General features: G+C 45.9%; 1 protein-coding gene across 3 annotated transcripts in view; it reads right to left on the reverse strand.

Annotated features, from left to right (window-relative positions):
• The window catches only part of MCMBP (minichromosome maintenance complex binding protein), a 57,260-nt gene that overhangs the window by 34,671 nt on the left and 7,467 nt on the right, over positions 1 to 15,122 (reverse strand). For 2 of the 3 annotated variants that reach the window (XM_002821206.6, XM_009245847.4), the window contains exon 1: positions 2,598 to 3,262. The exons of the other annotated variant lie outside the window; for it this stretch is intronic. In XM_002821206.6, the coding sequence (XP_002821252.1) occupies positions 2,598 to 2,655 (58 nt within the window). In that variant the 5' untranslated portion in view covers positions 2,656 to 3,262. Of the gene's footprint in view, positions 1 to 2,597; positions 3,263 to 15,122 lie in introns of those variants that run through there. 3 annotated transcript variants of the gene reach the window in all.

Here is a 15,122-nt window from a genome sequence, read left to right on the forward strand (position 1 = left end):
TGTGCTAACACAATAGCCCCTATCCACATGTAGCTACTGAGCACTTGAAATGTGGTAACACCGAGGAGCTGAATTTTTAATTTTGTGTAATTTTAATTAATTTACATTTAAATAGCCACACATGGCTTCTGCCCTGGACAGCACACTCTAGATTATTGTGACACCTAACTTAAAATATATGACAGGGTTAATAAGTTTATACAACACTATATGACAAGGACAGTAAGAAAGGGAAAAATTCAGGCTGCCGGACGCAGTGGCTCCCGCCTCTAATCCCAGCACTTTGAGAGGCCAAGGTGGGCGGATCACAAGGTCAAGAGATCTAGACCATCCTGGCCAACATTGTGAAACCCCGTCTCTACCAAAAATACAAAAATTAGCCGGGCATGGTGCCGCGCGCCTATAGTCCCAGCTACTCCGGAGGCTGAAGCAGGAGAATCGCTTCAACCCAGGAGGCGGAGGTTGCAGTGAGCAGAGATCGCGCTACTGCACTCCAGCCTGGGCGACAGTGCGAGACTGTCTCCCCCCCCCCCAAAAAAAAAGCATATTTCAAAATAAAATACACAACAAAACTTAACTTTTCAGTTTAAAAAACTGTCTAAATATATGCAGAGAAAATAAACTACACAACCACGAACCAATGGTTATCTTGAAGATGAAGGATCTTCAAAGATCTTTCCTTTTCTGCTATATGTTACCGAACTGCTTTTTTTCTTTTTGTACAATGCATATGCATTACCTATCTGGGGGGAAAACAATTTCCTACTAAACCAAAAAGTGCCTGTAAGTTATCACACAAACATACTTGTAATGCTGTTATGATAAAGATATGCAATACAATCACAGTGATAGGAAAATATAGCAACAGCTTCTACAAACACATTATGACTTTTCTGTAAGACACAACGTACATGGGAACAAGACATTCTGGGGAGAAACACATCAACAAACTTCTCAGGTTCCCACAACAATCCACATAATTTATAAAATACTCTAAAGCTATTATTTTATATCTAAGTTACATCCTTCCTGTACTATGATGAGATGTGTCCCTTAGGATCATACCTTTAGAAGACAAAATTTGACACAAATACATTCAAATCTCTATCAAATATGAAATCATCTCATTTATCCAGCAAAATCAGAGTATGGGGTATTTCTAATAAATAAACTAATATTAGTAACTGAAATTTAACCCTTTAAGCACCAAACCTTTTTACTTCCGAGGGATTTTTCCTAAAAAGTATCTATGCATCTGCACCCTCTTAAACCAATGCTACAATTGAATCTTCACTTGACATTTTGGGGCCATTATGTTGAGCACCCATTATCAGTTCTAGAACTCTTATGAACATAAATTACTAGGATTTAGTGGAAAACACATGCCCCTTCCTCAAAGCACTCTTGACTGCTATATAGTGAATTTTTTTTTTTTTTTTTTTTTTAAGTATGAAGGTAGTTTTAAATTTCTTCATCAGGCTGTCAGTGTTCACTGGCTAAGTTCGGACGTCTATCCAGGCTTTCTTCTAATATAATGCCTTTAGTTATAGCCTGGGAAGCCACGTAACTAACTAATTAGAATTACAGGTAAATTAATAAGGACTTCCTGAGTGAGCACTAGAGGCCCTCCTATAAGAAATACCATACATTGTTTGCCGTCGATTTTGGCTGCTGAGGATAATTTAGCTTCCTACTGCCTTCTCTCCCTAGTACCCCAAGATGTTTTTTTCAATGAGCTAAGGCCGCTCCACAACTCTAAGTTAACTCCAGACAAGTCAGGTGTTGCCATCTACAATGATTTCTAGCTGGATCTGACTCCACCACTCATTGCAAAAAGACACTGGGGAATGGAACGGTTCTCAAAATGCCCAGTTAACGACAACAAATATAAATTTTCCTTCGTATACCCTTCGTAGTAAAGTAGCAACAGCAATCGCAACCAAAATTTACTAAGCTCGCCTGCAGCATGCTCAGCTCTGTGTACAAACTCAAGTAGCTCCATATTTCTTGCTGGCTCTGGCACAGGAGCAGATCCAGACTAGATGGGTTCTAAAGTCATCCCAACAGGAAAACTAAGCTATGAACATTAAATCTTATCTCTGAAAGAGAGAATGAGGGTAGCACAGGAGTTAGAACCAACTTCTGTGCAAGCGAGCACTCCCCGACGCACCGGAAGTTTTGAAATATCCTATGGGCTTCCCACAGGCAAAGTGGTTTTCCCTTCCCGCGGCTCTGCGGGCCCTCCCCAGGGTTCGAGGACCTCCCCGAGTTTGCTGCGCCCGGGGCCGGGGCCCCGGCCCTGCCACAGGCTGGGAGCGAGGCCGTCAATCACAGCCCGCGCCCCACGACTTCACCTTGCCGGCTCCCGAGCTGCGACTCGGGCAGGTGGGAGGTACCTGCGGCCCGGCTCCTGCCCCTGCCTGCTGCGACCGGGGGAGAGGCTGTCCCAGCTGAGGCCGGTGCAGGCCCCGGGGCCCCGTCTCGGGCCGCGCGAGCCCTCGAAATGGTACCGCGTGGGGGCCGCGCGGCGGGGCCCTGCCCCGGGGCCCGGCAAACTCGGCTGCCCGCCCGGCCCGCCCCCCGGCGCCGCCACTCACCGAAGAATCCCTGCACGATTCCCAGCGGGTGGCTAAGCCAATCCTCCCCACACGGCATCTCGCCAGGGGCCGGGGCCGGCGTGGACCGGGCGGAGGCGATCCGCGGGCCGAGCGCGGCCGGGCGGCCGGCGCCCAGCTCCTCTTCAGCGGCTCGGCCGCTCCTCGCCCGCGTTCGCTCGCGCCCTCCCACGCACAGCGAGCGGCGGGGCGCGGGCCTCCAGCGCCTCAGGGAGCGAGGGCTGCGGTGGGGCCGCCAAGCAGCTGCTGGCGACGGTCAGGCGGGCGCGTACGGGCCCCTAGCCTTCACTTCGCACAATGGCGGGAAATAGCCGCCGCCGACCGCGCTGCGGGCGACCTGGGTGGAGCTCAAGCGGGGAGGGGCAGCGGGAGCGCGCGGCGCGGCGCGGCTCTGCGCGACGAGGAGGAGGGGCGGCGGCGGTGTCGCCATGTTGGAGACGGGCAAAAGGAAGGGCACGCAGCGCTGCTGGAGGCTGCGCAGCGCGGGGCCCGCCACGCGTTCCAAGGGCGGCGCGTTGTCGTTTGTACCCCTGTGCCAGCGTGTAGCGGCAACTCCCATAGTAGGCTTATAAGAGGGCAAAGCGAGTCTTTGCACAACAGCTGAAAAATATAAGCTCAGAGACCTCAGGGTCATCTCTGGGCAAAATTAGTGGGCGAAACCGCCTTGGGAATCCGCTCACCTCCTCTTCGTGCCTTTTCTTTTTTTGCTGATGGCAGCTCTTTTATTTGGGCCCCCGGCCCGAAACCCTGAGTGGTGACTTTTCCCTCAGCTGCACAAGGGCTCCCTGAGGAAGGTGCACATTTAGAGAAGGGGAACCTCGGAGGACCCCACGCTCCCTCTGCAGTCGCATCAGGCCCTGTGGCTCAGGGACGGTTCCTTAGCGAGGGGCGGGCGCTCTAAACGCGCCGGGCCCGGCCTGCGCCCTGGCTGCGAACACCGGGTCGGCCTCTGTGTGGAAGGTGGCAGCCGCTGTCAGGGAGCGGTGCGAGGCGCCTGCGCTGCGCGCCGCTAGGATACCCTGGAGAAGGAAGCTACGAAGACCGACTACAGCAGCCTTTTGCCGAGGCAATTTGGAAAATACCCAAGTTCAAGAGTGAAACTGTGGGAGTCGCTCTGAACCTCCTCTGGTTCAGGAGGCTGTCCGATAAAAAAGAAAAAAAGAATGAAACTGTGTTTTCCCTGGGCCTGGAAACCCCAGGCCCATCAGATGTATCTACTGAATGAAAAAAGGGCATGGTGACGGAAGGGGAATGACCTGAACGGAATCTACAAAGTGAGGAGCTGAAGGAAAAGAACGGAACCCGTGTCTCAAGCCCTCCTTGGGGCTGTAGGGATGGGGGAAAATCCTTCTACCTTTCTAGTTCTTCACTGTGGCCCTTATCACAAAGCACGGATTGGCAAAAGAAAAATTTAGTAGCATGTACATCTATTATATGGGCAAAACTCAAGGAAGAGTAACTCTAAGAGGTGGATTAGAATGGGGGATTACGTAGCATTTACAATAAAGAACAGTAACTTTGTGGAGAAATGACGAAAGCAGTTTGAGGTTTCCAAAAACAGCAGAGTGGGAAGGTAGAGATGTGAGAAACTAATGGTAGTTACAGGTAGTGAGTACAGTGTGTTATGTAGGTTCTTCTAGCGCCATCGCTGGCTGATAAGGGTCTGAAGTTGTCTCTGGTGATTAACTTTTGTCCCTGGTAGAGAGAGGAGGTGGGACACCTTTAAAAATTTATGTCCTGCTTTTAGGTACATAGTGGAAGGGTAGGGAGCTTGTTTTGTACAGATGCTCCTCTACTTATGCTACTTATGATGGAGTTACATCCCAATAAACCCATTGTAAATTGAAAATATCATTAGTTGAGGCCCAGCGCGGTGGCTCACCCCTGTAATCCCAACACTTTGGGAGGCCAAGGCGGGCGGATCACGAGCTCAAGAAATGGAGACCATCCTGGCCAACATGGTGAAACTCCATCTCTACTAAAAATACAAAAATTAGCTGGGCGTGGTGGCGCGTGCCTGTAGTCCCTGCTACTCTGGAGGCTGAGGCAGGAGAATCACTTGAACCCGGGAGGCGGAGGTTGTAGTGAGTCGAGATCATGCCACTGCACTCCAGCCTAGTGATAGAGCGAGACTCCGTCTCAGAAAAAGAAAATATCATTAGTTGAAAATGTGTTTAATACACGGAACCTATCAAACATCAGTAGGCTACTACAAACATGCTCAGAACACTTAGATTAGCCTACAGTTGGGCAAAAGCATCTAACACAAAGCCCGTTTTATAATAAAATGTTGAATATCTCATGCAATTTATTGAATACTGTACTGAAATTTAAAAACAGAATGGCTGTGTGGGTAATTGAAGTATGGTTTCTACTGAATGGGTGTTGCTTTCACACCATCATAAAGTCAATAAATCTTGTCAAACCCTCATTAAGTTGGGGACTGTCTGGATCTACTTTTCAATTACCAAGATAATAATACTATAATTAAATTAATAATATGAAAATAATCCTTAAGCCAAAGTGGCATATTTTGGGGTGACATTCTGGTTTACTTCAGGGCAAAAACGAATAGTTTGTATTTCTTAGTGTAAGGTAATTAATTGGCACACTAAATTGTACATCTGGTTCTTGTGAGTTTGGGTAAGTTGAGAAAACTTGAGTTTCAAATCCAGGTCATTACCACCATTCCATTCATTCATTTAGGAGACAGGGTTGCCAAGACCCTGGCATCAAATGGGGAAATCCCATATTTTCGCTTCATGGCCAGTAACAGGCAGATTAAATGTATGATATGGAAATGTCTGCTCTTAAATCATTGTAAATTCAAATTTACTTTATCTAAATTGCAGTTTGATACCAATTCAGCAGTGGCTAGTGTAAGGCAGGAAAAATATCTTTTCCATCTACGCTTCTAGATTCTGTTGGACCCCCTGTAACAAAAGACAGATTAACAAGAGAAAAGCATGCAGTGTATTTCACATACGTTTTACAAGAAATGGGAGCCTTCATAAGGAAATTAAGATCCAAAGAAGCAGTTAAAACCAAGTGTTTCTATGCTAGGTTTGATGAAGAGACTCATGGAAGAATGTGATAGGACAAAGGTTGTGAGCTAAGTCCAGCAAACTAGAGGAAATTTAGCAAGGCCTGTGCGTTAGATTCCTTTCTGTGTCCCTTCATCTGTAAGATAGGATGCTCCTGTCCTCCAGGAAGAGGGAGGGCAGCTATCATGTCAGGGTCTTATAATCTGCTTCACGGGAAGGCCAGGGAGCCTTTCCTGCACGTGCTATTTCTCAAATTCCTTCAGCTTAAAATACTTAATATGCCAAGGTGCCATATTTTGGGGTAGCAAGTCGTGAATCCCATCTCTGTGAAAACTTCTTTTGGTTTCTTCCTTGGTAGAGTATTTAGTGATTTATAAAAAAAAAATTGCTTGGATTTACTTAAGGAGACACTGTGATCCTTCTGAAATGTAATTATTTTATAATGCGAATAATTTAACCCTCGGATTTTTCTGTGGCAAGACGTTTTGATACTAAGTAGTTATGGAGCTGGGGGAAGTGGTGTGCACTTGTAGTCTCACATACTTGGGAGACTGAGGTGGGAGGATCACTTGAGCCCAGGAGTTCGAGGTTACAGTGAACTATGATCGCGCCACTGCACTCCAGCCTGGGAGACAGAGGAACACTCCATTTCTAAAAATAATAACAATCACAATAATAATGATAAGTAGTTATGAAAATGTCAAAGGCCAGGGGAGCGTTCATGAAGGTCTGTTTCTATGGCAAGATTTCTTTTTTCTCACTATCAGTAACCACACTTCTGCCCCGACCGCGAGCCTATATTTTTATGGAGGACATTAAGTAACTCTGTCTATAAAAAATTACTGACAGAGCAGCCAGGCGCGGTGGCTCACGCCTGTAATCCCAGCACTTTAGGAGGCTGAGGCGGGCAGATCATGAGGTCAGGAGATCGAGACCATCCTGGCTAACACGGTGAAACCCCGTCTCTACTAAAAAAAAAATACAAAAAATTAGCTGGGCGTGGTGGCATGCGCTGGTAGTCCCAGCTACTTGGGAGGCTGAGGCGGGAGAATCGCTGGAACCCCGGGGGCGGAGGTTGCATTGAGCCGAGATCGTGCCACTGCACTCCAGCCTGGACGACAGAGTGAGACTACGTCTCAAAAACAAACAAAAAAACAAAAACAAAAAAAATTACTGAGAGAGCACTGGAAATATGGGGTGAAAAAAGAGATTCCATCTCTGCCCTCATGGAACATACAGTCTAGTAGAAGACTTATTACTAAATAATTACAAGAGGTGCTAGGCAAGAATAGGTGAATATTCAAAGAGGAATAAACAGTTGTGTATATGTTCTAGTGACGGAATGCTAGGGGTCGAATGTGTCCCCCAGAGTTTGGGTGTTGGAAACTTAATCCCCAATGCAACAGTGTTGAGAGGTAGGACCTTTAAGGGGCAGGGCCCTTATGAAGGGATTAATGTCACTATTGCAGGAGTGGGTTGGGGTTGGTTATAAAAGTGAGTTTGGCTCTTTCTTCCACATGTGTGTGCAGGCACGTGTACACACACACACAGACACACACACTCACACACATGCGTGCTCTTGCTTATGCTCTTTCACCTTCTCTCACCCTCTTTCCCTTTGCCTTATGATGATGCAGCAAGAAAGCCCTTGTCAGATGCCAGCACCTGATATTGAACTTCCCAGCCTCCAGAACTGTGAGAAATAAATTTATTTATTTTATTATTATAATATATATTTTTGAGACAGAGTTTGGCTCTTGTTGCCCAGGCTGGAGTGCAATGGCGCAATCTCGGCTCACCACAACCTCCGCCTCCCAGGTTCAAGCGATTCTCCTGCCTCAGCCTCCTGAGTAGCTGGGATTACAGGCATGTGCCACCATGGCCGGCTAATTTTGTGTTTTCAGTAGAGACGGGGTTTCTCCATGTTGGTTAGGCTGGTCTCAAACTCCTAACCCCAGGTGATCCGCCTGCCTCAGCCTGCCAAAGTGCTGGGATTAGAGGCGTGAGCCACCGCACCCAGCCAATAAATTTTCTTTATAAATTACCCAGTTTGTGGCAATGTTATGGCAGCACAAAATGTTCTAAACAAGAGAATGGGGAAGAGTTGTAGGGTAGGAGAAAAGGATGCTTCAGGGCTTCTCTGAAAATGTGACACTTACACTAGAATTTGAAAGATAAATAACAGTAAGGTGAAAATTGTGGGGGAAAGATTTTGTAAGCTTTAAGACTACAAAAACAAAAACTTGTACAGGAAAACTAAAATAGTTACAATTTAGTATATGACTTGCTATTAAAAGTGTTTACATAGTCACAATAAAGTTAAAATTTGAACATTGATCTAACCAATTTTATAGTTAACCATATTGGGAGGCTGGGGGATGTGAAGGACTCACATATGTGATGATGACCAAGAAGATAAAAAGGAGCAAAATCCTGATCTTTCATCTGAAAAATTAACAGATAATGCAATGGAGGAAAAAAGGAAAAATCACAAGTAGCAATGGAATCATGTTAATTTAGAAATATAGCAATACTGAAAGAACCAGCTGAAAGAGGTGAAAGTAGTTGCCTCCAGGTTGCGGTAAATGGGGTAAACATTTGCTAGTTTTCTGTGTACTAATCAAAAATGCAATCCCAACTAGATTTTCCACTAAGTTATAAGATCCCTGAAGCAATGATTTTGGTATTTGTATGCTGTTTTGTTTCCCAGCACCTAGAATAGTACCTGATTTATAATAGATGCTCAATGAATAGTTGCCGAATGAATAATGCCCACTTTCTCTAAACTGCCTAAATATCATCTCTAGATATTTAGACACATCAGATATTTAGACACACTACTTCATTTTCTTGGACCTCTTTTCCAGAGTCTTTTGACCTATTCCGATCTGGACTTGCTGCCTTTTACTTCTGGTCCAAAATTGTCTTCCTAGGATCTTCTACCACCATTACCTTAAAGATTATCTTTTTTTCCTCTTTCTTCTTTTTATTGAGGCCTCAAAAAAAAAATCTGTTCTCCTCTTCTTCCATTGTTACAGATAGGTTGCCCAGCGAAGAACTGCATTTCTCACCTATAGAGATGTAGCTGAGGTTGGTTTCCCAGCAAGGAACCACATTTCCCAGACTTCTTTGCAGCCAGATAAGGCTGTGTGATTAAGTTCTTAACACTCAACTCTGAGTGAGTGAGATGTTTGGAACTCCCACTTCTATTTCTTTTTTTTATAGCGACAGCATCTTATGTTGCCTAGACTGGTCTCGAACTCCTGGGCTCAAGCAATTCTCCTGCCATGGCCTCCCAAAGTGCTGGGATTACAGATGTGAGCCACTGTGCCCAGCCCAACTTCCATTTTTTAGGGAAAAATATTTGGCCCTGCATGTTTTTTCCTCCTTCCTCATGCATAGGAGGGTGATGACTAGAATGACCTGCTTAAAGACACCTTGGATTTTTATGTGAACATTGCAGTCTGAGGTCTCTTTATACAGCTGCCAGCATTTGCTCTTATTAGTTCAGAAATTGGTATCAGAAGTGAGGTGCTATCATAACAAACAGAAAATAATGTGGCTCTAATTTTGTGGTCAGATAGTGGGTGGTGATACATGAAAGCAGAATGCTCCAGAAAAATAAGGGGATGATTTGATTCAGGCTGTTGCAAGCGGGAGAGCATTCATTCTTGAATATCTCAAACAGGAGGGTTAATATTTGGGGCTTTATAAAAACAAAGGAATCATTGTGGAAGGGTGGGGGCAGGTCTTATGTGGAATATGCGAGAGCAAAGTGGTCCTTTGCAATTAACCCTGTCTTAGAACACAAAAAGGTAGGGGGGATTCCTGAACTGTTTCTGTTTTTGGGGGGTAGGCAAAAAATAGGGAAGATGGCACGCACTGACCGAGTCACACGTTTCTGGTCTAATTGCTGCAGAGGTTGTGGGTCAGGGTTTTATTGTTAACTGTAGTCTGACTGCTGGGCACAGTGGCTCATGCCTGTAATCCCAGCACTTTGGGAGTCCAAGGTGGGCGAACTGCTTGAACCCAGGAGTTCGAGACCAGCCTGGGCAATGTGGTGAAACCCTGTCTCTAACAATAATACAAAAATTAGTTGGTGTGTGCCTGTAGTCCCAGCTACTTGGGGGTGAGGTGGGAGGATCACTTGAACCCAGGAGGTTGAGGCTGCAGTGAGCCATAATTGTGCCACTGCACTTCAGCTTGGGTGACAGATTGAGACCCTGTCTAAAAAAATAAAAATTAAATATAATCTGACCATTGTCTGTTTGTATATGCAGTTCACTTAGAAATATTGTGCAAGCCATGTATGTAATTTAAAAGTTGTCAGCAGTCATACTTTAAAAAGTAAAAATAAATAGGTAAATTATTTTTAATTTTTTTATTTTTTGAGATGGAGTCTCACTCCGTTGCCCAGGCTGGAGTGCAGTGGTGTGATCTTAGCTCACTGCAACCTCCACCTCCCGGGTTCGAGCGATTCTCCTGCCTCAGCCTCCTGAGTAGCTGGGATTACAGGCACGTGCTACCACGCCTGGCTAATTTTTGTATTTTTAGTAGAGGCGGGGTGATTCACCCATCTTGGCCTCCCAAAGTGTTGGGATTACAGGCGTGAGCCACCATGGCCAGCCATAAATTAGTTTTAGTAGCATATTTAACCCAGCATGTCAAAAATAATACAATTTGAAAAAAAATCAACACAAATATTATTGATAAGATATTTTACTTTGTTTCCTGAAGTCTTTGAAATTCTGTACGTATTTTATACTTATAGCACTTCTCACTTCAGATAGTCATATTTCTAGTGCTCACTAGACACAGGTGGCTAGAGGCTACCAGATTGGACAACACAAGAGATGTTAGAACTTTACAGGACTGGAAATGCCTATCAATTCAATATTCAAATCATAGGAGGTAAAATTTTTGCTGAAAACTATTTTCAAGGGTCCTTTGAGACTTCTTGGGTAATCAGAAGAATCCAGCCTTACAGCAAAGTTCAAATCAAGGATAGTCCTCTCCTACTGGAGCCTATTTCAAATCACTTCAAGTTAACCCCCAGTTAGGCTGAAAAATGAGCTTAAATCAGATAAGGAAGTAAAGAATTCGGAACTGACTGGAAATAAAATACCAGGAGCAGGGCCTGAAAAAGCCAGCAACTGTCCAGCCTACGCAACATAGGGAGATCTCATCTCTACAAAAATTAAAATAAAATAAATGAGCCAGGCATGATGGCACAGGCCTGTGGTCCAGCTACTCAGGAGGCGGAGGTGAAAGGATTGCTTGAGTCTGGGAGGTTGAGGCTTCAGTGAGCTGTGATCACGCCACTGTGCTGCAGCCTGGGTGACAGAGCAAGATCCTGTTTCAGAAAAAAAGAAAGAAAAAAAGAAAAAAAGCTAGGAACTTGTACAGGCCTCAAAAGCAAGTCTTAGGCCTCAAACTTTTACCAGCAAGAAATGGACTGCCAAAGAGAGACAGACATGCTTCCTGATGCCACTTTTTTTTTTTTTTGAGATGGAGTCTTGCTCTGTCACCCAGGCTGGAGGGCAGTGGTGTGATCTCAGCTCACTGCAACCTCAGTCTCCTGGGTTCAAGCAATTCTCCTGCCTCAGCCATGAGTAGCTGGGACTACAGGCATGCGCCACCACACCTAGCTAATTTTTGTATTTTTAGTAGAGATGGGGTTTCGCCATGTTGCCAAGCTGGTCTTGAACTTCTAACCTCAAATGATCTGCTCACCTTGGCTTCCTAAAGTGTTGGATTACAGGTGGGAGCCACCATGCCCGGCCCTGATGCCACTTAAAAAAATTTTTTTTGAGACAGGGTCTCACTCTGTCATCCAGGCTGGAGTGCAGTGGTGCAATCACAGCTCACAGCAGCTTTGACCTCCTGGGCCCAAGTGATCCTCCTGCTTCAGTCTCCAGAGTATCTGGGACCACAGGCATGCACCACCATGCCTGGTTATCTTACTTTATTTTATTTGAGTAGAGACAGTGTCTTGCCATGTTGCCCAGGCTGGTCTTGAACGCCTGGGCTCAAGTGATCCTCCTGCCTCGACCTCCCAAAGTACTGGGATTACAGGCATGAACCACTGCACCTGATCCCTAATGCCACTTTAGATATGGCCAAGGAAGATCATGGATAAGGAGACATCTCCCTGTTGTAGTCTGCTTTTTGTGTCGCTATAAATACCTGAGGTTGGGTCATTTATGAAGAAAAGAGGTTTAATTGGCTCATGGTTCTGCAGGCTGTACAGGAAGCATGGTGCTGGCATCTGCTTCTGTTGAGGGCCTCAGGAAGCTCACAATCGTGAGGTGGCTCACGCCTGTAATCCTAGCACTTTGGGAGGCCGAGGCAGGTGGATCACAAGGTCAGGAGATCCAGACCATCCTGGCTAACATGGTGAAACCCCGTCTCTACTAAAAATACAAAAAAAAAAAATTAGCTGGGCATGGTGGCGGGCACCTGTAGTCCCAGCTACTCGGGAGGCTGAGGCAGAAGAATGGCGTGAATCCAGGAGGCAGAGCTTGCAGTGAGCCGAGATGGTGCCACTGCACTCCAGCCTGGGCGACAGAGACTGTCTCAAAAAAAAAAAAAAAAAAGAAAAAGAAGAAAAAAGGAAGCTCACAATCATGGCAGAAGGTGAAGAGAGGGCAGGTGCATCACATTGCAAAAGTAAGAGCAAGAGAGAGAGGGGTGCAGGTACCATACTCTTTTATTTTATTTTTTGAGACAGAGTCTTGCTCTGTTGCCCAGGCTGGAGTGCAGTGGCGCGATCTCGGCTCACTGCAAGCTCCACCTCCCAGGTTCATGCCATTCTCCTGTCTCATCCTCCCAAGTGGCTGGGACTACAGGCGCCCGCCACTATGCCCAGCTAATTTTTTTGTATTTTTAGTAGAGACGGGGTTTCACTGTGTTAGCCAGGATGGTCGCGATCTCCTGACCTCATGATCCGCCTGCCTCGGCCTCCCAAAATGCTGGGATTACAGCCATACTCTTTTAAATGACCAGATCTTGTCTGAGCATAGAATGAAAACTCATTTTTGTGAGGACAGCACCAAAGTGCAAGACATCCATGAGGGATCTGAGCCCCCGACCCAAACACCTCCCACCAGGCCCCACCTCCAATATTGGGGATCACATTTCAACATGAGATTTGGAGGGGACAAACACCTAAACCATAGTACTCCTAGAGGGCAAAGCCAGTGCCTCAGAGGACTGTAGACCGAGGAGTTATTTCCAGGGGGCCAGGGAGTTATTAACATACCAGAGGCAGCTGGACAAACCATGAAAATTTTCCACTCTCAGAGCAGGGAGGATTTCCAACTCATGCCTATCAGGATTCAATCATTTCTATGAAAGTGATTGCTGTGTTTTCCATTTCTCCTTTTTTCCAGTAGGGGCTTGATGGAAGTTATGTTGTTCTTGCTCCACTATTGGCTATTGGGCATCTTAAAGCCATGGTTCACTAGACTATAAAGAGCCACATTTGGACACAGTCAAAAGGGCTGAGCTACACTCAAAGATCCTGGACTTTTAAGTTGGATATAGGTGGTTGCCTACCTTGGGAAGGGACATAGACATATGTTCTATGTCTGGGAAGGGTGGGAATTTGCTAGCCAGAGGGGCAGACTGTGGTGGCAATTGTCATTTGCCCACCAAATCTTCTTCATCCACAGTTATATGTAGTTAGAATGTGGTTACCCAGGTGGGGACTGTATTTACCAGCTCTTTGTGCACCTAGACATGCCTTTTGTGGAAGTTCTCATCAATGGAATGTGAACAGAAAGGATGCAACTTCTGCCCCACTTGTTAAGATGAAATATTTGTCCCTCAACTGCTTTGACCCTTCCTGCTAACTTGGATGGCAACAACTAGAGCAGCCTTGGCAGCCCTATGTTGAGGACAGAAAGCTGGTCACCAACATGTACTCTTATGTGAGTGAGGGCTGAGCTTTTATCATGTTTGAGCCATTGCATTTTTGGGTCTTTTTGTTAAAGTAGCTTACTGTCCCCTACTATACCTTGGAGCAGTTACTTTATAAAGCTTGGCATTATAAACCCTTTCTCTGCTACTTGAAGATGTGAATCTTTTACTGCACCAATCAACACTGTGTAAAAATATACCAATCAACACTCCGTGTCTAGCTAAAGGATTGTAAATGCACCAATCAGCACTCTGTAAAATGGACCAATCAGTGCTCTGTAAAATGGACCAATCAGCACTCTGTAAAATGGAGGAATCAGCAGGACATGGGCAGGGACAAATAAGTGAATAAAAGCTGGCTACCCCCAGCCAGCAGTGGCAACCCGCTCGGGTCCCCTTTCATACTGTGGAAGCTTTGTTGTTTTGCTCTTCACAATAAATCTTGCTGCTGCTCACTCTTTGGGTCCGTGCCACCTTTGAGAGCTGTAACACCACGAAGGTCCGCAGCTTCATTCTTGAAGTCAGTGAGACCAAGAACCCACCGGAAGGAACCAACTCCGGACAAATCTTGGTGACCACGAAGGGACTATTGCCAAGCAGTGAGTAACACTGGACCCCTTTTGCTTGCTATTCTTTCCTATTTTTCCTTAGAATTTGGGGGCTAAATACTGGGCACCTGTTGGCCAGTTAAACTAGCATGGCTGCTGGACTAAAGAAATGGGTGTCAGGCTTTCTGGGAAAGGGCTCTCTAACAACCCCTGACTCTTTGGAGTTGGGAGCGTGGGTTTGCCTGGAACCAGCTTCCACTTTTCCTGTACTTCTGGGCTGAGCCGAGGGTTGACAGAGAGGAAAGCCACTCAGCTCCAGGGTCCCAACAAAAAGTTGGTTGACCCTGTAGCCATGAGTGAAACTCTCAAAGTCACGTCACCCAAGCGAGACTTGCCCATCTATCCTGTCTATCCTGACCCTTACCTCCTGGGTCCTAACGCCTGTCAGACAAACTTCCTCTTGCCTCTCTTCTCCGAGGCTAGTCCCGCTTCTAAAAACCACTCCCTGTCTCTGGTGCTTTTCTAGTGTCTCCTATAAGAATGATTTCTAGTATAAACTTCAGGACTCTGTTCCCTTCTTTAGGCACCTGGGCTCACCAATCAGAAAGACATAATTTTTGTCCAAAGCCCCATCAGGTGAGGAGAACAACTATCCTTTTACGATCCCTCCTCAAACAAGCAGGCCTAACAAAGGCTATTCCTGAAGCTAGGATATGGGGAGCCTCAGAAATGATATCCTTCCTATTCATATAATGAGAAGTGAGGACAAAAGTCACTCTTCCAACCCTGGAGATCCCTTCCTTTCCTCAGGGTATGGCCCTCCACTTCAGTTTTGGGGCATAACACCTTTATAGAACAGGGGTAGTATTCTCCAAATACTAACAGGAGAATGCTTAGGACTCTAATTTTCGAGAATGCGTTGGTAAGGGCCACTAAATCCGACCTTCCTTGGTCCTCTTTGTGGTCTAAGAGGAAAACTGGGGTTTCTGCTGCTG

Source organism: Pongo abelii, chromosome 8, assembly GCF_028885655.2.
Source record: "Pongo abelii isolate AG06213 chromosome 8, NHGRI_mPonAbe1-v2.0_pri, whole genome shotgun sequence".
In the NCBI taxonomy this organism is placed as follows: Eukaryota; Metazoa; Chordata; class Mammalia; order Primates; family Hominidae; genus Pongo; species Pongo abelii.